Source organism: Prorops nasuta, unplaced genomic scaffold (assembly GCF_024137725.1).
Source record: "Prorops nasuta isolate Cenicafe-Biocafe unplaced genomic scaffold, Cenicafe_Pnas_1.2 PNAS00048, whole genome shotgun sequence".
Classification (NCBI taxonomy): Eukaryota; Metazoa; Arthropoda; class Insecta; order Hymenoptera; family Bethylidae; genus Prorops; species Prorops nasuta.
The window spans coordinates 474217-498456 of record NW_027116845.1 but is presented as its reverse complement, the minus strand read 5'-3'; the positions used below and the strand labels follow the sequence as shown (position 1 = coordinate 498456).

General features: G+C 36.1%; 2 protein-coding genes across 2 annotated transcripts; both read left to right on the top strand.

The window, feature by feature from the left end:
- The first annotated feature begins 4802 nt into the window (after window positions 1-4802).
- On the top strand, window positions 4803-6761 carry LOC136784127 (uncharacterized). Its single transcript, XM_066744645.1, has 5 exons — window positions 4803-4877; window positions 5783-5896; window positions 5949-6074; window positions 6147-6205; window positions 6290-6761. The coding sequence occupies exons 1-5, from the start codon at window positions 4803-4805 to the stop codon at window positions 6759-6761; spliced, it is 846 nt and encodes a 281-aa protein (XP_066600742.1).
- Window positions 6762-6851: 90 nt separating this feature from the next.
- LOC136784126 (uncharacterized) lies at window positions 6852-8979 on the top strand. Its single transcript, XM_066744644.1, has 6 exons — window positions 6852-7175; window positions 7224-7296; window positions 7439-7782; window positions 7829-8552; window positions 8657-8891; window positions 8952-8979. Exons 1-6 carry the CDS (start codon window positions 6852-6854, stop codon window positions 8977-8979), a joined length of 1728 nt encoding a protein of 575 aa, XP_066600741.1.
- Window positions 8980-24240: the final 15261 nt, after the last annotated feature.

Here is a 24240-nt window from a genome sequence, read left to right as displayed (position 1 = left end):
CGGCTGAAGATGACTCTAGTTGACATTCGAGTTCGCCATTCTACATTCGCCAGACACCTTTTACCTGTATCGCATTTTCTCGCATCTGCCTTTCTTAGCACTCTCGGCAAGTCTCGTGTTAGGAGGAAACCACTGCGGTGTCTTCCGTGTAATGTCCAAGACCAAGGGCAGATTTATAAGCTTTATCGCCCGGAAGAAATAAACTAGCGGAGTTCATAACCTCTATGCGACTTTGCAGGTTTTTGCAGAGCCTGTCCAAATGACTCTCACAGGGAAACCACGTGGAGGCACCTGCCCAGACAGAGTTGCGGATCACTACTGCCTGGCTCCGCCGCCGTGATAGAAAGTTGTGTTAAGTGTCTTCCATCGTACGACTCGCACCAGTACCTTACTATCTCTCATGGATGGTATCTTACTGTTTCGTGGATATAGGCTAGACCTTGATTCGCTTTCGTCTTTGTGCCACTTATCAGAGGTGTAAAAGGCCTCAGTCAATATATAAAACATAATCTATAGTCAGATATTTCTGATCCTGCGTTCTCAAGTCTATCAACGTGGATCTTAGGCACGGCCCTTCTCGGTATCAAAGCAGTCTCAATAAATAACATATAGACCTGACAAATAAATTAAGACTAGCTCCCAATGTATAACTGGACTTGTTAATAACTTAATAACTGTGGACATACGTATAACTAGACGTGTAACATATAAATAAATAAATAAATATATATACACATATTTAAAATCTGCTCTACCAGGCCGCACTTATCGCCTAAGCCCACGGATACCTGGACTCATTACCGAGAGTTTTCATGGACGCGTAGCTGCTCACAACTTAATACGCTCCATGTTCAAGGAGGGGCTCGCAGTCCATGAATGTATGGTACAATTCTATGGAGATACGAAGGATCATTAAAGAGATAGTCTTCAGTGTAGACTTATCCGTTATGTCCAGCATTTTAAGAGTCTGTGCGAAACAGTGCCCCAAGTTGGCTCCGAACCTGTGGTCAGAAAGGAAGGTCTTATTCTAGAATAAAATATTCAAGGCAGAGGTAATAGGTAAAACTGTTTTTTATTCAAATAAATAAAAAATATACAAACGTTTACAAAGTATTTTTATGTACAAGAAAAACCGCGATATGTACAATGGCGAAGGCCTAGGGAATTTGCTGTCGTTAAATTCTAGGGAATTTCTTTTCGCAGAAGATTCCTTAGAACCCCAAGACTCAAAATTCCCCAGGAGGGAACGCGGACTTAGAAACTCCCTGACTGGACAATTTTTCCTAGGGTATTCCCTAGTAAAATCCCCAGCCAAGGGAGGAAGCGAAGTGGGAGAGGTGGATTTAGGGAAGGGGAAGTCCCCTTACCCCTCAGCCCCCTTCTCCCAGAGCTATGGTGGCTCCGAGCCACCCCAACCCCTAGGGTGAATCTACCCCTCCCACTACCCGACTCGTCGAGAGCCCTGGATTTGAGGGTCGGAACACTGGGTCCGAGGTAGTCCTCGGAGGCAGTGTGGAGGGGAAGGAGAGGGTGGACTTCTCCCGGGCAGTCCCCGGAGAAATTTCCCTTAGGAGGGAGGAAATGCCGCAGAGGGGTAGTCCCCTCTTGGTTGGCAGTGGGTGGTGGGTGATACTTACCAAAGTAGTCGACCCGTAGAGTTCGCCGGTGGAGGCGCTCGTTGGCTGGCCTGGTGGAGGCGTCAAAAATGCCGTGGAGGCGGTGGTGCCGAAAGGCTCAAAAAAAGGTGCTGCTGTTGCTGCGGGTAGCAGCGGTCGAGCAAGGCTGAGGTGCGATGGGTCCTTATCAAGGACCCATCTATATAATTACGCGACACTAATCTTGCTAGCGAGAGAGCTGCCGCGGGCGCTGGCCACCTAGTGGCCAAGCGCGCAAGTAGTGTCGCTTCGCGGCCGCGACGCGCCATGGCCAGAAGACGCGCAAGCGCGCCGCGGAGAGAGAGACAGATAGAGCGGCTAGACGCTGTCGGTCTAGCCGTCTATTGTGAGCGCAATAGAGATGGGAGATATAACAGAGAAATGCGGAATCTACTTCGCAACATTTTCTGCTCCTCCCAATCTCGAACAGAGTCTTTATGGTCTTTTTGGGCAGAGCCCCCCTTGCGCCTACCACTATTGGTAGGACTTCTCCTTCAACGCCTCCTATCGTCTGAAGGATTATGGGCAGCAGTTGGCTATATTTATCCAGCTTTTCTTTGTGTCCCCGTGTTTCATGGAAGTTTAAGGGAACGATTTATAATGTTACAAATAATAAATTTATTAAGTTAGTTGGAAGCATTAAATAAGAAATTTACTTCTGTAGTGACTCGTAATATTCGTTGAATTCTAATAACCAGATTGAGTTACTCTATACAGTTGATGCTGATGCACGACTTAGACTGCGGAGCACTACAAAGATTAGCGGCATTTGTATTATCTATTGTAGCGGCGTGTGTATTATCGATTGTAAAGGCAGCGTTCGGCGAGTTCCGCTTCTACGAAGACTTAGGGTTTCTCCATGGTCCGTCCTATTAAAATATAAGAACCACGAAACAACGCAGTTCAGTTCATATCAAGAGACACGGTAGTGTCTCGACGGCAAGTACATAACAGTAGGTATAGACGTATCTATACCGCTGTCGAGGCACTACTGTATCTTATACAGCAAGTTTGGCCGTCTCAATTTTTAAATCGATTTTTCTCCGTGAATGATACACTGTCATGATTCAAGTAAAGATTTTCTTAAAATAGTTTTGAAGAAGCTTTCATTTGAGCCCATGAACATCAAAATCGATTCACACAATTCAGAGATATCATACTCAGTTAGCTATATATATATCGAAAATTAAGATTCTTCTCCTTCGTCATCTTCTCCAGCCAGAATGTATATCTCGGGCTGAAGTTGGCCGTTAAGAGGAAAATGACGTCATTTTTTCTCAGCATTGCCAACTGGTTAAACTCAACGACAAAACCAGTGTTGTGAACTATCAAATAAAATCGATGTAATCGATATAATTATTCCGGCGACTACTGTTCACTGTCAATTGTAATGTGAGGTTATTTATATTTAATACAGTAAGGTTAATCATTGCTATGTTAGTGAGTGTGTTAAATTTTCAAAATGACAAATGAATTCGAATAATAATGACATAAGGTGTCGACAAATATTAGATAAGTATAACATTATATTTTACAATACAGGATGTTAGTATACTTTGTGGTACTTTGTGAAATTTCTTTTTCAGATATATTGAGATTGAACGTTTCCATTTTCATTGCTGAGGATGGTAGAGCTGACTGGATGAAATAAGATTGATATTTACATATTTTCAACACTGTGCCAAGGAGAAGTATACTTTCAACATTTATGTGTATCAGTGATTATCAGGAGCATATTAATTAAATTAAATTTTTAAGATATTTGATAAACATATGCTAAACATCCAGGTATGGAAATCATTAAAAAAATTCATGTTTAACTTTCTCTTTTCTTTAAACTCATATAGATTTCAACTGACCGATAGATTATATCACATATAAGAATAATTTTCCAGGAGACAATAAATCTTTCTTATTACTACAATTAAAGAAAAGAAGATAAATATTTTCTAATCGTTATTTAATATTCAATTATAATATAAAAAATTATTAAAATCAAATATTTATCTACGCTTCCCTAATCAGAATAGAAAGAAATTATTATTATCTCGAAAAAAATTATTCAAATCTAATTTTTTATAAAAATAACATTAAATTTTATAATATAATAAGTAATATATTTTTTGGTACTTAGTGAGATTTTATTTCAGTTTGAATTACAATAACGTGTTTATTGTATCATTGTGCAGGCTTGAGCTGCAATATTTAATAGAAGAAGTCAGAAATGATACCTGTTTACCGTAGAAAGAGCCATAATGAAAAGTTAATGTTGAGAGTAAAACCTAAGGAAAAGGTGGAGATATTAAAAAATTTGGAAGCCAATTTTTAATAGTGAAAAACTTGCAGGTGATTCTTGGCATAATAACCTCTTTGAAATATATAAGTCATTTAAATAATAAATATTATGATAAGATCATCTAGAAATGAGACTATGAAAAGAAGTCATCATTCTAATATGTTCCATGCAATAGAATATACAGTGAATAATTTTGCGAAACTGAAAGCAGTATATCCACAAAAGAGAGGCTTCCATTGCATTAATTTGTATATTTTCTAGTTTATATTAATGAAAAGAAAATACAAATGGCACTATATAGTTTGCTTGAAAAAGAACCATGATTCATAGTAGATATTGGGAGTAACAGTTAAGAAAAAGGTAAAAAAATGGATCAATTTCTAAGAAAATTCTTTAAAGTGAAGGGCTTGTAGGTGATTTTAGGCATAAAATTTTAGACATATAAATCAAATAGTTAATGAATATTATAATAAAATCATATAAATGTGTAAAAATGATAATAATTCATGATTTCAATCATTTACATGTGATGGGGCATACAATGAATAAATTTAGGAAACTGACAGGTTTACATCTAAGAAGAGATGAGGATTCGATTTCATTAATTTGTGTATTTCCAAGGTTATATTAATGAATATAAATTATAAATGGCACTAGTATACTGGAGAAAGTGCCAAAATTCAGAGTTGATGTTGACGGTAACAGCTAAGAAAATGATGGATAAATATGAGCTAATTTATAAGAAAATCCTTGAGAGTGAATAGCTTGCAAGAGATTTTGGGCATATAACTTTAGAATTAGAAATCATATAATTGATGAAAATTATAATAAAATCATGTCGATGTGTAAATATGAAAGGAATTCATGATTTCAATATTTCACATGTAATAGAGCATACAGTGCGTAACTTCAGGCAACTGAAAGCAGTATAACTAAAAAACATAGGCTTCCATTGCATTAACTGGTATATATTTTACAGTTTATATCAATGAAAAGAATATATAAATGTCACTAGTTTAGCAGGGAAAGAGCCAGAATGCAAAGGTGATAGTGAGAGTAACACCTAAGAAAAAGATGGATTTAAAGATAAATTTAGAAACAAATTTTTGAAAGCTAAAGGTTTTAAGGTGATTTTGGGTATAAGATGTTGAAAATATATATTTCAAACAGTCATTGAATCTTATGTTAAATGCCTCTAAAAGTGTAATTATGATAAGAACTCATCATTGTAATATTTTGTATTTTATTTAATAGATTAATAAATAAATATCTCGAATTGGAGCTTTACATTATGGAACGATGAGAACACTGGAAAATGTTTTGTTAGATTGATTTAGTTAAAACAATTTTTAGTTTTAATTACTATATTCTTACAAAGCGTTCTAAGATCCCATAAAAAACAAGCTTCGCTTGTAAAAAAAGGACGAAAAGTACATAAGTCGTATCTAGCATGATTAAAATAGAGTAATATAAAATATTTTAATTAAAAAAAATAGTGAAATCCAAATGTTAGGCAAGTATAAATTTTTACCAAGGCGAAAATTGAAATTTGGAAAAAAGTAAATAGTAATACAAAAATTACTTGCCGGGCCTGTTGTATGCAGTCGTATTAAATAGCCACATTTATAAACTTACGAGAAGCAACGCTTATATAGCAAGATAACGACTTACACATGAATATTACGTGCCCGGCAAGTAATTTTTGTATTACTATTTACTTTTTTCAAAATTTCAATTTTCGCCGTGGTAAAAATTTATACTTGTCTAACATTTGGATTTCATTATTTTTTTAATTAAAATATATTATATTACTATATTTTAATCATGCTAGATACGACTTATGTACTTGTCGTCCTTTTTTACAAGCGAAGCTTGTTTTTTATGGTTCAATCTTCATGAAGTAAGACACGGATATTCAACCATCGAACATTTTGTAAAACAGTTTGTAAATTCAGTGATTTAAATAAACAACTTGTCGGAGGTTTTTATTCCGTAAGGCTTTTCCTACCATGAGTTCCTGCTCTAATTTGTGGTATATTTATTTCATAAATAATCACCTTCCAAACAACAAAAATTTGGTGCCTCCTGTGAGGTCGGAAAGGAACGATAAATTATCGATAACAGTTAATAAACAATATATGCTCGAGCATTTGTGTTGGTGATCAAAAATTATTAAGTGCTTGTGATTTCTGAAGAACGAGTTGATTTCGTGGACTTCAAACAACCATCAACCTTCAACCAGTTTAATCATGGAGTAAGAATTGTGTGCCTTAAACAGGCAAAAAACTTCATTGAAATCGCAAGTAACACAATTACAAAAGTTTGTTGATAATGGTAGATTAAGTAAGACGAATTTAGAATTGCGAATTGCAATATTAACAGAAAGGTATGACAAGTTCGAACAAATATACATAGATATAATTCATAATGACGAAGTTTTGTTAAATGAGTTCACGGATATACAGGATCGCTATTTCGCGGTAGCTACAAGTATCAAAGATACAATAACAGCTTCTAGTGGGGCACAAGTTATTGCAGTAGAAGGTATCAATGGAGGTGAAAATCAAACAACACGAAAAATCAAATTACCGAACGCAAATATACCAAAGTTCGATGGTAGTTACCAAAAATGGTTTTCGTTCAAAAATACATTTGAAGCGATGATTCATAAGCGAGAAGATTTAAAGAATGTAGAGAAACTTTTATATTTAAGATCGAGTCTCACTGATAAAGCCGCGAATAAAATATCAATATTTGATGATAGTCCAGAAAATTACCAAAGGGCGTGGAATTTCCTACGTAAAGCATAAGAAATAACACGTTTAATAGTTTCACGACATATACAAACCATTTATGAATATCCTAAAGTAATCACCGAGACGCACGATAATTTAATTAGCATGTCTGACATTATTCAACAACATGTAATAGCACTTGAATTGATGGGTGCACCAATCGGACAAGACATGTTAGTATTCTTGGTCGAGAAAAAATTACCTACGGAAACAGTAAAGAAATGGGATCTAGAATTAGTTAATGATCAGTTACCATCATTCGAACAAATGTGTAGTTTTCTCTCACAGACCGCGATTCGAGCCTCAAAAAGGGAAGCTTCTGATAGCAATAAAGAAAATCGTTCAAGTGAATATCCACCAACTAAACGATGTAAGAATGACCAAAAAACCCATGCATTCATTACTACAACTCCCTCTATTAATTGTGCTGTATGTCATGACCAACATCAATTATATCAATGAAAAAGGTTTTTACAGATGCCGGTCATGACTCGTATTGAAACTATTAAAAAGACTAAATTGTGCGTAAATTGCTTAAGAAACTATCAAGGTAAATGCGTAAGATCAAACTAAAGTATGTAGCAAAAAACACAATACACTTTTACACATTGATAAACAGTAAAATTATATTGAAAAAGAAAAGGTGACTGATAGTGCTTCAAATTCTTTATGACTACAATCGCAAATGACAGTATTAATGTCTATGTCATGCACATTAATTGTGTCCCAATTATTAATGACAGCTATGGTCAAGGTACAAACGGGATTGGGTAATTATATTAAGGGACGAACGTTGTTAGACACCTGTTCAACCGCGCATTTTATTACAGAAAGATTTGCTAGAAAGTTGAAATTAGCGATGCATCCATGTATCATCAAGATAAATTCCTTAGGCTCATCGATTAGTACCTCTAAATATTCTTTGAAACTAATCTTCAAATCTAATTATTCAGAATTTCAGAAGGCTTTGACTTTTCTTACGGTACCCAGTATCGCGGAATGTATTTCAAGTCAAACGTTCCCTAAGGAGAATGTAGTAATACCCTGCACACATAAAATTAGCTGATACACAATTCTTTCAGTCTCGGTCTGTCGATTTATTAATAGGATCAGGAGCCACTGTCGCGATGTTATGCGATGGAAAATTCAATATAGCAAAAAATGAGAATGATTTATATTTGCAGAATACTAAATTGGGATGTGTTGTCGTGGGGGGCACGATGCCTCATGATGAAATCAAATCGTCGAACTGTAATACCATAAATCTATCTAAACAGGTTGCAAAATTTTGGGAATTAGAAGAAGGTATGAATATCGATGACGCAAGGGCAGAAGATAATGTTTGCGAGCTACATTACGTCAATCACACGAAACGAGATATTTCAGGAAGATATATAGTACGCCTGCCTTTTCGAAATAACACAAATGAAGGTTTTGAAGCATCAAGGACTATCGCACTCCGCCGATTTCATTCTATTGAAGAAAAGCTACACAATAATCCCGAATTAAAACAAGCATATTACAAGGTAATGCAGGAGTATATAGATTTAGGTCATATGACTGAAACACAATCAGATTTCATTGACGGTTATTATATGCCACACCATGCAGTATTTAAGGAAAATAGTTCCACCACTAACATACGTGTAGTATTCGATGCTTCGGCTAAAGCGCGAGGTGGTAGGTCATTAAATGAATCACTTTTCGTAGGATCAACAATTCAGGACAAATTATTAAACACATTTGTTACGATTTCGGGTTTAGAAGTATATTATAAAGGCGGACAGAAAAAATGTACAGGCAGGTGTTAGTACATAAAGAGGATAGGAAATTCCAACGTATTATATGGCGGAATAAGGGCGAAATAAAAATATATGAAATGAATACGGTTACATTTGGTGTATCTGCAGCACCATTTCTTGCAATTAGGACGATACATCAATTAACCAAGGATGAAGCAAAGTATTTTTCTGTAGGGGCTAAAACACTCAGTGAAAATTTATACGTTGACGACTTAATATCAGGTGCCGATACGGTAGAACACGCTAGTCAAATGCGGGATGAAGTCATAGAGATTTTGAAACGAGGGGGATTTCATATTAGACAATGGGCATCCAACAATAAAACAAATTATATCCGGGCTTCGTGAGATTGATATAGATTCTAATTTACTAGCTGATAAGGTTTCTACATTATATACATTAGGAATCGCGTGAAAGACAAATACAGATAAGATCCTATATGAAGTGAACTTGTCTTTATGCAATGTAAAGTTAACAAAACGCCAATTATTATCCGAAATTGCGAAAATTTATGACCCATTTGGTTTATTAGGCCCTGTGGTTTTTAAGGCTAAACACATTATGCAATTAATATGGAAATGTCAAGCTAAATGGGACGAAACAATTCCCGACGAGATAATAATGAAGTGGTCATCTTACAGTCAACAACTTCCATTATTAAAAACAATAACAATCGAACGATACATATTAGTTGATAACCCAAATGACATACAAATACATGGTTTCTGTGATGCCAGTCAAATCGGTTACTGTGCGAATATATATATTCGTTCAAAAAACAGTTTAGGTGAAATTTATTGTCAATTGCTATGTTCAAGGTCAGAATGTCACCTATCAAAGGTTTAACTATACCTAGATCAGAATTATGCGGTGCTCTGATTTTAGCCCAATTGTATGCAGAAATTATTGAAAGCTTAAATTTAGACTGCAATCAAGAGACACGGTAGTTTCTCGACGGCAAGTACACAAAAAAGTAGATAATGTCATGTATATACGGCCGTCGAGGCACTACTCTCTTATACAGCAAGTTTGGCTGTCCTAATTTTCAAACCGATTTTTCTTTGTGAATAATCCACTATCATGATTTAAGCAAAGCTTTTCTTAAAATGGTTTTGACCGAGCTTTCATTTGAGCCCATAAACATTAAAATCGGTTCACGCAATCCAGAGATCTCATACTCTGTTAGCTATATATATGCCGAAGTTGAAATTCTTCTCCCTTCTTTCTGTATGTCTCGGGCTGAAGTTGGCTGCTATATTCAACTGCTATATTCAATACCGGCATAACCCTAAATTTCGATCGATTTCGATAGAACTGTCAATAAGGTCAAAATCAAAATTACTCTGTTGGGATAAAAATAGTATGATATAATTCAAAGTGTAGATAATTAAACAAACTAAAGGAATAAATACATGAAGGAGTCTGATGGAGAATCAGATAAGTAACACAACATTGTAAAATATATTAAATTTTAATATTTTGTGGTACTTTGTGGGATTTTATTTCAGGTTATAAATAAAATATTTTCCTTGTATGCAGCTCTGATTTGAAGTCATACCAGTGCCAAATGCTCTAACATTTCTTGGAAATACCCTGTTATTGAAGAATGTAGATTAACGAAAATTGTAAATGAAACAGAAGGATGAGGTTGTTACGTTCACTCATAACCAACACACATGGTAGTGTTTCAACAGCAATTAACATAAAAGTTTTTAAGAAAAGTAAGTACATTGTGAAAAAAATTAGTTTAATTAAAGCAAAGTTATACAAGGTATCCTTTCATAGTTTGCAATTTGATGCCAGACCAGTGCCAAATGCTATAACAATTCTTGGAAAAATGCAAGCACCAAAAGGTACTACCATAGTTAAAGAGGAATCAGTTACAGTTCCAGTGGATATTACTACTTTTTATAATAAAATAGATAAAGAAGATAGTGCTGCGATGTGTTGCTGGAAAACAGAGCTTTGGTTTAATGCAACTACGGAGTACTGGTTGAGCAATGGAAACAATAGTTTGAAGTGTGATTAACTGTTGATGACTCAATGATATGTCAATTTACTAGCGAAAGAAAAAGATAAGCCAATTGTTCATTATCATATAGTAAAGTATGTGTAACTCATTCAACCGCTTAAAATGTATGTAATTAAAAATTAATTGTTTATTTATTTATTTTTTAATTCAGCTCAAGCATTTATTAAAATATAACAATTACATTGTTGAGTCTCTCTTTCCAGATGTACTTCAAAGGTTATTGAAATAACCTGTTATTCAAGAATGCAGGTTATTGCAGATAAAACAGATAAGGATGATCTTGTTACATTCACACATAATTAAGACACACGGTAGTGTCTCAACAGCTATAAACATAAAAATTTTCATGTAAAGTAAGTACATTGTAAAAAGAATTTGTTTAATTAAAACAAAGTTATATATAAGCATTATTTCATAGTTTGCAGTTTGATGCCAACCAGTGCCAAATGCTATAACAATTCTTGGAAATACCCTGTCATTGGAGAATGCAGATTAACGAAGGTTGTAAATGAAACAGAGAAGGATGAGGTTTAAACATATGCTAAACATCCAGGTATGGAAATCAATAACAAAATTCATGTTTAAATTTTTCTTTTCTTTAAACTCATATGGATTTCAACTGTCCGATAGGTTATATCATATATAGAAACAATTTTCCAGGTGACAATAAATCTTTCTTATTACTACGATTAAAGAAAAGCAGGTAAATATTTTCTAATCATTATTTAATACTCAATTATAATATAAAAAAGTATTAAAACCAAATATTTACCTACGCTTCCCCAATCAGAATAGAAAGAAATTATTATTATTACCAAAAAAATTATTCAAATTTAATTTTTTATAAGAATAACATTGATTTTTATAATATAATATGTAATATATTTTTTGGTACTTAGTGAGATTTTATTTCAGATTGATTTACAATAACGTGTTTATTGTGTCATTGTGCAGGGTTGAGCTGTAATATATAATACAAGAAGTCAGAAATGATTCCAGTTTATCATAGAAAGAGCCATAATGCAAAGTTAATGTTGAGAGTTAAACCTAAGGAAAAGGAGAAATTAAAAAATTTGGAAGCCAATTTTTAATAGCGAAAGGCTTGCAGGTGATTTTGGGCATAAACCCTTTGAAATATATAAGTCAATTAAATCATAATTATAATGATAACGTCATTTAGAAATAAAACAATGAAAAGAAGTCATCATTTTAATATTTTCCATGCAATAGAATTTACAGTGAATAACTTTGCGAAACTGAGATCAGTATATCCACAAAAAAGTTGCTTCCATTGTATAAATTGGTGTATTTCCTAGATTATATTAATGAAAGGAAAATATAAATGGTACTAGTGTGCTGCAGAAAGTGCCAAAATTCAAAGTTGATGTTGACGGTAACAGCTAAGAAAATGATGGATAAATATGAACTAATTTATAAGAAAATCCTTGAGAGTGAAGTGCTTGCAGGTGATTTTAGGCATACAACTTTGGAATTAGAAATCAGATAGTTGATGAAAATTATAATAAATTTATGTAGATGTGTAAATATGACAAGAATTCATGATTTCAATATTTCACATATAATAGAGCATACAGTGTGTAACTTCAGGAAACTGAAAGCAGTATACCTAAAAAACATAGGCTTCCATTGCATTAACTGGTACATATTTTACAGTTTACATTAATGAAAAGAATATATAAATGTCACTAGTTTATCAGGGAAAGAGCCATAATGCAAAGGTGATAGTGAGAGCAACAACTAAGAAAAAGGTGGATTTAAAGGTAAATTTAGAAATAAATTTTTGAAAGCGAGAGGCTTTAAGGTGATTTTGGTTATAAGATGTTGAAAATATAATCCAAACAGTCATTGAATCCTATGTTAAATGCATCTAAAAGTGTAATTATGATAAGAACTCATCATTGTAGTATTTTGTATTTTACTGATTAGATTAATAAATTAATATCTCGAATTGAAGCGTTACATTATGGAACGATCACAACATTGGAAAATGTTTTGTAAGATTGAATTAGTTAAAACAATTATTTAGTTTTAATTCCTATATTCTTACAAAACGTTATAAGATCCCACAAAAAACAAGCTTCGCTTGTAAAAAATGGACGGCAAGTACATAAGTCGTATCTAGCATGATTAATATATAATAATATAAAATATTTTAATTAAAAAAAATAGTGAAATCCAAATGTTAGGCAAGTATAAATTTTTACCATGGCGAAAATTGAAATTTGGAAAAAAGTAAATAGCAATACAAAAATTACTTGCCGGGCCCGTAATATCCATGTGTAAGTCGTTATCTTGCTATATAAGCGTTGCTTCTCGTAAGTTATAAATGTGGCTATTTAATACGACTGCACACAATGGGCCCGGCAAGTAATTTTTGTATTGCTATTTACTTTTTTCCAAATTTCAATTTTCGCCATGGTAAAAATTGATACTTGCCTAACATTTGGATTTCACTATTTTTTTTAATTAAAATATTTTATATTATTATATATTAATCATGCTAGATATGACTTATGTACTTGCCGTCCATTTTTTACAAGCGAAGCTTGTTTTTTGTGGGATATCGTTATACGGTAAGGTGCAGTGTGGAGCGTATAAGAGGTACTAAATTTTCATCACGTGCTGATATTTAATACGTCAAAGATATTTGTATATCTAAAGTTGGCTTTTCTCTCGCTGAAATTTGATGCATCAAAAGTATTTGAACATCCAGAACATACATCGTTCATACAAACCTTTCTAATATGTATCATATTTAAGAATTAAACGACATAGGGGATTAGTGCTGCACATTTCATCAATTGGTAAATCTTGAAAAATTTATCATGATAGGGCTGTAATAAATTTTTCGATTACGTTTAATCGTGGGTATTTGCTACACCATAATATGTGTTATATCTTGAGCGTTTCTGTCTTGAATATCTATTACATTCATTTTCACGATGATTTTGGTTTCATCGCTTAGAAAGATGATATGTGTTTTTTAGTCTAAACTAGGATGTAATTCCATCAAAAGATATAAAATACAAATGATACCTATACACACACTTTCAACGAGTTTCGTTGAAAGGGTGAATCTTATTAAGATAGTTGGTGGTGGTGGAAATGTTTTAAAGACTTGAGTAGTTCTAAACAACTCATTAGATTTCTGTTTTTATGGTACGATTGTTGTGAGGATAAAGATATTAACATGTCATATGAGATTGATTGTGATATTAACATGTTATATGAGATTGAATGTGATATGGAAGTGAATAGTGAGGTGGAAGAGCATGAGGATGAATGATACGACGGAGACGTGGAAGATGAAGGAGCTGAGAACGACGAAGGGGGTAACGAGGAGGAAGAGTTGAGACCTTTAAATGATATCGAAGGGAATATGGATTTATTTGTGAAGTTTGTAACGTTGCGTTCCCGCAGCGTTACAATAGCTGCCATCTAGCGCTTTGCTAATCTCAAGCGCTAGATAGGCGGGTCGTGTGCGAACTAGGAAGTTATCAACCGATGAGTTATTGATCGAGTATCGATATCTTGTCGGCTTCCTAGTGTTGCGCGATGGGTGTAAAAGGGCAGCGGCGGGACAGGCGCAGGGCCTTACCTGCTTCCGCGGACTGCCCCGACACACGTAGTTTAGATGTCAAAGGTGACACATAGTGCCAAGGATTTTTCCCCGCCGCCGACACTGATTCTGCGACAGAGCAGCAGCCGCCGCATACGTGAATACAAAAAGAGAACGGGCGATTAAGTGCGACGACTGCCACCCTGCCGCCAACCCATACCGGACAGCGGAGATTACCAGCCCTTCGGGCCAGTGTCAAGGGCGAGAGCGAGAGCGAGAGAGAGAGAGAGAGAAAAAGAGAGAAGAAAGCCTGCCAATTGTAAGCAGAAATTAGGGTGATTATTCGTCTTGTGATAAAGTCCAGTGACGTCCCGGGGTGTGCTAGACCTTTAGGGCACGTAGCACCGAACGGTTTTATAGGGAACCGCTGGCCCGGCTCACCTATCACGGGTAAGCGGGCAACCTAGTGGAGTTGTCATTCCGTTGGAACAGTAACGAACGTCATAGTGTGTAAAAGCGCGAATTAATAAAAGTGTTCGCGATTACATCGATTCGTTTTGCGTTGACCGTTGACAGGACCGTTTCCTTGAGTTGGTTCAAGGCCGCGGATTTAGTACAGTCATTGTGAGGACTCGCGACCTTAGACTCCCAAACATAAACAGTCCGGGTCGTGTGGTGATCGAGTACGCGGGAACCTAGGGAGTGCGAATAACCGTCGAGGAACGCGCACGCGCGAGGACAAGAACTTATCCGCGTAGCGTCGCGTAGTAGTTAACTTAGGAATCCGCCGGTGGCGCGCGAGTACAGCGCGACTCGGTGGGGACCACCGCGAACGGTGACTAGTGGCTCGAGCGCGAGATTAGCTATTACGTCATCGGGGCTTCAACCGTTTTCGCACAACTTAGACCGCGTCCACTCTTAGGACCTCGCGTCACACAATTGTACCGCGTAAGGAGAACCGGTTATTGTATTGAGTACGGACTTTATAATAAAGAGAGTTAACTAAAACTGAGGAATTATTATATTAGCACCCCTTCCCCTATATTCGCGTACGAGGGTTAGAACCCTCTCTGTATAAATTGGTATTCGTGTATTATAAACAAATTTACATCGAAGGCGCCCGGGTCTTGTAGGAAGTCGCCTATTGGGACGCGAATGCGATCGATGAGGGATCATTCCTCCCTCCCCTTCTACGCTATCCCTCGGGATAGACAGTAGCGTCACAAATTGTTGTTTGAAAATGAAGAAACTGAAAGGAATGATAAAGGAATATATGAAGTGATGATGGATAATTGTGACAGTGAGGAGAATGAGAACGATGTATTATTGATTGAGGATGTAGGAAAAGATGAAATTGAATTTGATGGTGACGTGTTAATGGTAATGGACAAAATGTTAATGGTAGTGGAACTTTTGGACATGGTTGAGGAAAATTATGAAAATGTTAAAGATAATGATTATATGGAAATGGAAGAGGAAACTGAGAATGAGTGTAGTGATAATGATGATGATGACTTGCATATTGTGGAGGAGGAAGAGGAGGATGGTATAAATGTAATATTTTTGGATGCAGAGGGAAATGATGACTTGTACATTATGGAGGAGGGAGAAGAGGAGGATGGTATAAATGTAATGTGTTTGGATGAAGAATGAAAAATGATTATAGTTGGAGATAGTTATGTACAGGAAGTAGTGGAAATATTAGAAACTGATAGTGAATATAGTTATGATTTGGACATGGTTGAGGATGGTGTGTGTTTGGTAGAGTTATTGGACATGGAAGAAGAAAGTGAGGAAGAGAATAATAAATTGGAGATTGTAGAGGTATATGATATGGATATAAAGGGAAAGCTAGAGGGTGATGAGTATGAATGCTTTGAAATAATAGAAATCTAAAGTTAATAAACAGTGAATAACAAATAATTATAGTCAAGTATTTGTATATCTATATGTATTTTAATAAAGAAAAGTAACGTATAAAGGTATTTTTTTTATTTAAAAAAAATTGTAATTTGAAAAAAGATACAATTAAATATAAAGATATAAAAAATTAAATATTAAAAAAATTACAAATATATTGTTCACTTCTAATTGGAGGCCACCCTACCTCATCATTAGGGTCCTCGTATTGGAGGTTGAGTGACCCCCAAACACCTTCCTGCATCCAACGGATCCCACAAAAATCAAAACCTTGTTGGAAATTGAAATCATGCATCACCTCTTCTTCCCATTGAGCATTCCTAATTGCAATACCCTCACTCAAATGTTTCTTATGTTCTTTTTCGATAATTTTATCTTTTAAAACTGTAAGCGGATAATTAAAAAAAAAACATATATTATTTTATTTGTTATAACCAAAAAAAAATATTATTTAATTTGTCGTAACTTACGGTCTCTGACTTTCCCTAAAAGCTTCTTATCTGGATTTATTTTTTTCAAATACCACAAAAATTCATTTATATGGGCGTAGATTTGATCGTACATTTTTTAAAATAATAATAATCCTCTGATACTTTTTCTGTCCAAGTGCACAAACTAGAATGAGCGCACCCATCCACAGATCCACTATAGGAATTTCATGTAAGAGGGGAGACGTCACATGGGTACCCACAACCTATAAGGTAGTGGGGTGTAGTTGAGATATATTACCTCGTGGTAGGACAATGAACTCGGTCCAGACAAGAGCGAAACGCTGTGCTCAACCGAATATTGCATCCGACACCGCTATTATCACTCTCTCCTGGAACGCTTTCCACGGAAGAAAGATAATACTGGAAAAAAAATATTTAAAAGATGATTGTAGGTGGGGGACTCGCCACGTCCGAATTTCATCGGAAAGCACCAATAGCGAGCCCATGCGCGTGTATTGAGAAACGTCCGAATACATCTGAGCGCACTAATAAATTTAAATAAAAAAACATGCTATTATATGTTAGTTTAAAAATTGCTGAGTTATGGCAAAAAAAGTAACACACTCAGCTACATTTAGGGTAAAGTGTGTTCAGCGGGGGTATTAGCATGCTGCAAAGATTCAAGGGCCGGTATTCATAGTCGTTACTTATATTTAAGACCGACTTAAGCATAGGTTATCTTTTTCTATTACTGTTAGGTGAAAAAGGACAATCGATATTTTAAGTTAGACTTAAATATAAGTAACGACTATGAATACCGGCCAAGGTTACGCGAGCGAAAAAAACAACGCAGGGAGAATCTCTCTGTTTTACCATCTAGGAAACTGCTTTTACCGACTGGGACCTGACATCAGACGAGTGGGGGTGTGACGTCAAAAGGCTGCAAGTATCCTCATGCACCCCCCGCAACCCTCTCGCCTATAATTGCTGCGAGCTCACGTGGAGCCTCCGATTTCCCCCACCACCACCACTTAGCATTTCTTGACTCCCCCCACTACCTCGCAACCAGGCTGATCCGAGTGGACAGGAAGGGGGGGGGCTAGATATATTCGGCATAGCTTGTCTACTAAAATAAATAATCATAGAGATGATAAGATTTAAACAAGAGAAGTAAAATATAAGTTCAAATTAGCTGGTAAATTAAAAAGTTATTGCTATAATATGAATCATGAGTAATAAATTATATTTTTATTAATTTCATTTGATAATTATACTTATTTAATTATATTATTTTGCATATTTCTTACTTTTTTACAAATTGTTTATCATTTTACTTTCAGGAAATTTCTACTATTTCTCTTTTTTGTTCGAATTTAAAAATGCAATAAACCATTGTAGCTATTTTATAGAGACAGATATAAGCCTAAGCCCCTATCAACTTTTTAATTTTAATCCGAGATCCTTATGTGATAATCACGGCATGTTTATGATGAGAATCTTATGATTTTTTCGCCAGGCCTTCGGTCTTGGTTATATTACTGCGACTGGATTAATCCGAAATGAATTCCGAATATTCCAATTGAAAATCGGAAACTCTCAGAATTATGTTATTTGACTTACATCTTGCTCGCAATAACATGTTCAATAATATTAGCGCCACGGCTGTATTTAAAGCGCCATTTCACTTACATTGGCTGCACATATAGCGCCTTCGGCTGCAATATATCTAATGAGCCGACTATTTAAAAATGATATCAATCTCACAATGAGATTCTATCATTATCAAATTGTTTTCTCACTGGATATCGCGCCGTTTCAATTGAAATTTCGTAACGAATATTTTTTGTTTGGAAAATTATTATAACTTTCTTAACCAAACTATTAACCTTTGGAGCGCCGGAAAGTCTTATATAAGACGGTCACGAAAAATTTTTACTTGCATGCATGGGGTTCCTGGGACATTCGGTTAGTACCCCTCTGAAGTAATTTCATATTTGGCTAACAGATGGCCATTGTTGCATAACTCTTCTCGCTGGTAATAAGTCTTCTGCGCTAATACTACTTTTGCTCCAAAATCATCTCTACTTGCTGTATGCTTTACATTTAGATCTTTTATCTAAATATTTTATATCGGCTATCGGCTACTACTAGCTTAGTACTAATTTACTTTATACGTTTATTCTTAAAATAATGACCAACACTGAAGAAACCATAATTTGGTCTAGTAACGAATCAGAGTCAGATTCTTCTGGTGGTGAGCAGGCTATAATAGAGATCAATGATGATATTTATGATACGGGTACATACTCTTCTGATATCAAATATGATAGATTCTTTTATCCTTCAATAAAAGATTTCACGGCTCATATCAGGTTCACGATTTTGTCAGATGTTGCAACCTAGCTCTTGATTATTTTGAGCTATTTTTTTACCATTCTCTCTTCAAAATGATCAAATCTCAAACGAATTTATATCAGGAACAAAACCCTAAACCTTATCGTTTGAATATGAAGGCTTGGGAACCAGTGACGGACAATGAGCTGCAAGTTTTCTTAGCTCTTACGATCAATATGGGTCATGTTCGAAAGAGTAAATTAGAAAACTATTGAAGTACAGATCCTTTATTATCAACTCACATTTTCAACACTGTAATATGTCGAAATAAGTATTTACAAATCCTGCGCTTTTTGCACTTTGCATATAACGACGAATTGGGAAATCATCCATTGAAAAAAGTGAAACCTGTAATCGATGATCTTCGAGTCAATTTTTCACGTACTATATATCCGGGGAAGAATTTATGCATTGACGAAAGCTTAGTGTTGTGGAAAGGACGACTAATGTTCAAGCAATATCTTCCTTTGAAAAGGAACCGCTTTGTAATCAAAGTGTTTGAATTTTTGATTGCAAATCTGGATTTCTAATTGATTTCATAGTCTATGCAGGTTCCACTACTGATTTTAAAAAATGTGATTTGGGGATTTACGGAGGTATAGTAGCTCATTTCCTTGAGCCGTATTTTCACAAAGCCCATGTAATATATGTAGATAATTGGTATTCATCTTCTCAATTACCTGAATTCTCACATGATAAAAATACAGGAATGTGTGGTACACTTCAAAAAAATCGGAAAAGCGTACCGAATTTGAATGCCAAATTGAACAAAGGTCAAGTAGAAGTTGCTCACAATGATGTGTGGCTTATTTTGAAATGGATGGACAAGAAAGAGATTTATATGATAGCTACCGTGCATAAACTTGGATTTAGCTGTACCGTCAAAAAAGATTGGAAAACTGGGGAAAATATCATAAAACCTACGTGCATTTTAGAATATAATCAGAACATGGGGGCAGTCGACAATATAGATAGGCAATTGTCTTTGAATGAAACCACTAGAAAGTCCATGAAATGGTATAGAAAATTTTTCTTCCATTTGGTAGTTCTATCTCTGGCAAATGCTCACGTATTATATAATCAGCGAGCGAACATTCCACTTTCTTTTCCAAAATTTCGATTGGAAGTAGTAAGGAATATGCTCGGTATCGATTCCAATCGTCATTCATCTTCCATCCAATTAAGTAATCTACGATTGACTGGTCGACTTTTTGCTGTTCTAATTACCAGTGAAGATTCACATCAAAGGTTCTCCAACGTGTGTGTAAACTTTGTTCAATATCCAATAAAAACGCCGTTCTAGATTTGAATGCGACGTATGTCATGAAGCACTCTGCCTTACATCATGCTTTCATGTATATCACACAAAATTGCATCTACCATAATAATGAAATTCATAAGAAAATAAAAAAAAACGGTCCCTGTGCAAAAAGGGTAGTTTCTAGGGGTAGAAATAAAAAATATTATTATTATCGTCTTCTCCACTCCCGATAACCCCTATATACAAATTAATTTTAAATTCCAAAAGATGTAAAATTTTTTCCAATGTTAGCCGCCGGAACGTCTTATATAAGACGCTATTTCAGATCGCTGTTTTTGGGGCTTAACGTAAACAAATATAAATCAATATTGCTGCTTTTCAAAGGGTAAAATTGTCATCAAAACCCCGGCGTTCTAAAAGTTAAAATGATTTAATATAAAGTTTTTATTGTTTTTTAGTTTTAATTTTTTCTTTTTCATTGTTGATAAAGAAATTGATACTTATTAAAAATATTATTATTTATATATTTTTATGTATATTCTCATTTAATAAAATTTTATTATTCGAAAGCACATTCCTTCTCTACGAGTTTCACTCCTTTTTATTTTATTACCATACAAATATATTCTTAAGATGTCTTTGGGTCAAATATTAACAAAAAGCTTTGAGATCCCCACAAAAAACACTTTCGTGTAAAAAAAAAACGACAAGTAATTTAATCCTTCTCTCCACAAAAATTGTAATCCCAATAAAAATCTCTCTAAAAAAAAAACAATTATTGCAGAAAATATACCCTAAATAAAAACCTCCAAAAACAGTAATTTTAATTAAATATCAACAAAAAAATGTTTACAGATAGTAAATCCCAAACAAAAATACCAGGTATGCAAAGGATTGAGATAATTTACAGTATATAGACAAGTAATTATATTTATTCCCAATAAAAGTAACAACAAAGAAAGTTATTATAGATAATAAATCTCAAAAAAAAATACCGGTAACACAAAGGATTAAAATCACTTATTAATTCGACAAGTAATCAAGCGGCAACATGAAACAATGAAATCGCATAAATTAGGCAAGTAAAGGAAGTGAATAAAAAATTAATTATTCTATAAGTTTGTACGAAATGGTGCGCCGAAACTTAACCTAGAAATCTGTTGAGGAACAATGGGAAGGTTTGCCTTAAATAAAAAGAGCGAAAAATTGTCGGTTGACAAGAGGTGGTTTATTAAAATAAATAAATAAATATATACAAAGTTTTACAATAAAATTGCACGTAATGTGTTTCACGCAATTTACAAAGATAGATTTTCGCACTTTTAAAGGTGCCGCGCAATTATAAGTTTTTCTAGGGAATTTCCTGCCGTCAGAAGTCCTAGGGAATTTGCCTCGGAGAGGTTTCCTCCCACTACCCGACTCCTCGAGAGCCTTGGAAGAGAACTAAGGAACACTGTTCCAGGCGAGCCCCTGGAAGGCAGTGTTGAGGGGGTAGGAGAGGGGAGTGGAAGGCCGCAGGAGGGAAGTCCTCTCCTAGGATGGCGGTGGGTGGTTTGGTGATACTTACCGAAGCAAAGAATGCCTAAAAAGGCGTAGATGGCCTGGTGGAGGCGCTGGTTGGCCGTGGAGGCGCTGGTTGCCGTTGAGGCGAAGGTGGCCGTAGAGGCGCTGTAGCCGGAAGGCTTCAAAAGTAAGAGGCGGAGCTTGTCGTTGCTGCTGTCGCTGCTGCTGCTGAGCTGCTGTCGAGCGTGATTAGGCTGCGATGGGTCCTTATCAAGGACCCATCTATATAGTTGTGCGATGCAATTTTCGCTAGCGAGAGCGATCGTGGTGCTGGCCACCTGGTGGCCGAGCGAAACCAGTGTCGCTACCGCGGCGTGCCAGTGCCTACGAGGCACGCTGGCTCGCCGCGGAGCGAGAGAGACGGGTATAGAAGCCCAGACATGCAATCAGTAAAATGCTGTTTTGAGCCGTAAAAACAGATTTTATCGAAAAAGGCTGTTTAGACATTATAGAAAGTAAACATTCGGGGCTATGCGTAGCTATGCTTATTTCTAGGAAATTGTGAAAATGAAGGGAGAAACGGTCGGGAGGAACTATTCGAGGGTTCGCCCAAGCGCGATATCGGTGTTCAGTTCAGCTCCTGAACGCAAGATAGATAGAAGAAAGAGTGAGCACGGACGCTGGCGGTCCTTGAGCTTTTCTGCTTCTTCTGATTTCGAACAAAGTTTTATATACGTATTACTCGCCGGGACTGGCCAAAAAGTGTAAATCATATTTAATCTTCGTTATAATTATATTTTGAACTATCTACTGCTCTACACTTTTTGGCCCTTCCTGGCAAGTAGTACATATTTAATACTTATATAATATTTAATTATTCATTCACTTTTTTTACTTGCCTAATTTATGCGATCTCATTGCTTTATGTTGCCGCTTGATTACTTGTCGAATTTATAAGTGATTTCAATCCTTTGTGTTGCCGGTATTTTTGTTTGAGATTTATTATCTACAATAACTATCTTTGTTATTACTTTTATTGGGAATAAATATAATTACTTGTTGTGCGAAGCAATGTCTAAGAAGGCTCCAAGCCTGTGGTCGGGTGGGAAGGTTTTTTCCGAAATAAAAGTTTCAAACGCAATTTAAATACCGGAAAGCATGTTTATTCAAATAAATAATATATACAACATTTTACAAATAATTACAAATATATACAACGGAGCATGAACCGCAAGAACGCGACTTACAAGTATCGCGGGCCTAGGAAATTTGTCCCCGTCAAAATCCTAGGGACTTTCTTCCTAAGAAGTTTCCCAAGAACTGCAGGAAACGAAAATCCTTAGGTCCGATCGAGGACTTAAGTCCTCTCCCGAGCTGGACAATTTCCCTGGGGTATTCCCCAGCAAAATCCCCAGCCACGGAAGAGAGCAAAAGTGGAGAAGTGATTTGGGGAAGGGGAAGTCCCCTTACCCCTTAACCTCCTCCTCCACGAGCTCGAGTGGCTCCGAGACACCCCAACCCCTAGGGTGAGTTTACCCCTCCCCACTACCCGACTCTTACGAGAGCCCTGGATTCAAGGGTGGGGAACACTGGGTCCGAAAAAGTCCTCGGAGGCAGTGTAGTAGGGGAAGGAGAGGGTTGAATTTCTCCCGGGAAGTCCCCGGAGAAATCTCCCTTAGGAGGGAGGTGAGTGCCACAGAGGGGAAGTCCCCTCTTGGAAGGCGGTGGGTGGTGGGTGATACTTACTAAAGATCGACCCAGAAGAGTTCGCCAGGTGGAGACGCTGCCGGTGAGGCGTCAAAGTTGCTGTGGAGGCGGTGGTGCCGAAAGGCGAAAAAAGCTGCTTGCTGGCTAGCGGTGCTCGATAGCTGCTGCTGCTGCTGAGCGGTTTAGGCTGCGATGTGTCCTTATCAAGGACCCATCTATATAATTACACGGCACTAAACTTGCCAGCGAGAGAGCTGCTCGAGGCGCTGGCCACCTAGTGGCCAGGCGCGCAAGTTGTGCCGCTGCCGCGACGTGCCAGGGCCAGTAGATACGCAAGCGCGCCGCGGCGAGAGATAGAGAGAGACAGATAGATCGGTTAGTCGCTGTCGGTCTAACCGTCTACTGTAAGCGCAAGAGAGATGGGAGATATAACAGAAAAATGCGGAATCTAATTCTCGACATTTTCTGCTCCTCCCGATCTCGATCACTTGTCTAATGTAAATTATCTCAATCCTTTGCGTGCCTGGTATTTTTGTTTGGGATTTATTATCTGTAAACATTTTTTTGTAATATTTCATTGGAATTACTATTTTTTGGAGGTTTTTGTTTAGGGTATATTTTCTGCAATAATTGTATTTTTTAGGGGGATTATCATTGGGATTACAATTTTTTTGCAGAGAAAGGATTAAATTACATATCCGTTTTTTTTTACACGAAAGTGTTTTTGGTGGGGATCAGTATTACCTGATAAGAATCTTATTAGGAAAGGCGTTACATTTCATATCCGTAATATATTAGTTATAGCTTAATAAATTTTTATTTTAATTCAGGGCACAAATATGGTAGTACTAATCAGTACCAAAT